The sequence below is a fragment of the Crocuta crocuta genome, unplaced genomic scaffold (assembly GCF_008692635.1).
Source record: "Crocuta crocuta isolate KB4526 unplaced genomic scaffold, BGI_CrCroc_1.0 scaffold131, whole genome shotgun sequence".
In the NCBI taxonomy this organism is placed as follows: domain Eukaryota; kingdom Metazoa; phylum Chordata; class Mammalia; order Carnivora; family Hyaenidae; genus Crocuta; species Crocuta crocuta.
In genome coordinates, this window is record NW_027528977.1 from 14,337,666 (window position 1) to 14,338,318 (window position 653).

The window sequence follows — 653 nt, forward strand, 5'->3', positions numbered from 1 at the left end:
ACCGAAAAGATAGTTCTGGGGCCTCAGGGGGCTCATGTCCATGTCCATCGAATCTTCCATGAGGTGGTGGCACGCACTTAGGTGGGAGAGAAGGCGGACGGAGAGAAACGACTACTGTTCCACAGAACAGCCGCGCAGGACGGAATCACACCAGGGAAAGGACGCGGGCTCCCTGCGCACATATATAGCACCGTGAAGATCTCGCGAGATCTTCTAAGTCCCGTCTCCGCGCGCGTGCTCGGGAGCCCCCCCCCTCCCTGGACCGTCGCCCTCCGCGCAAGCGCTCTTCAACACCACTCCTTTCTACCTCGCCCCCCGCCACCTCCAGGTAGTTCGCGGGCTCCCGCCGAGCACGCGCACTCGGACGCCGGCCTCACCCCTCCGCTGCCGCCGCCTGTGCGCACGCGTGCTCTCCCCCTGGTAGCGCGCGCTACCCCCCTCCAACCCTTACACGTCTCTCGGGTTCTGGCGGGCCGGCCTAGCGCCGGCAGTCTGCGCTGCCCACCCTGCAAAATGGCGACGGCAGTCCTTAGCTGTGCTAGGTGTTGAGAGCGAGCCGGTTGCGAGTGAGCCAGAGAGCAGCTCGGTTCACCTTTCTCCATCACTTCGTGCCTCGCAGGCCTTCAGACCGGCATAGCCACCTCGGGATTTTT

General features: G+C 64.3%; 1 protein-coding gene across 2 annotated transcripts in view; it reads right to left on the minus strand.

The window, feature by feature from the left end:
• NPM1 (nucleophosmin 1) overlaps positions 1 to 180 on the minus strand; it is a 15,825-nt gene extending 15,645 nt beyond the window's left edge. For both annotated transcript variants that reach the window (XM_077757331.1, XM_077757332.1), the window contains exon 1: positions 3 to 180. In XM_077757331.1, the coding sequence (XP_077613457.1) occupies positions 3 to 60 (58 nt within the window). In that variant the 5' untranslated portion in view covers positions 61 to 180. The remainder of the gene's footprint in view (positions 1 to 2) is intronic.
• Between the last annotated feature and the right edge of the window lie 473 nt (positions 181 to 653).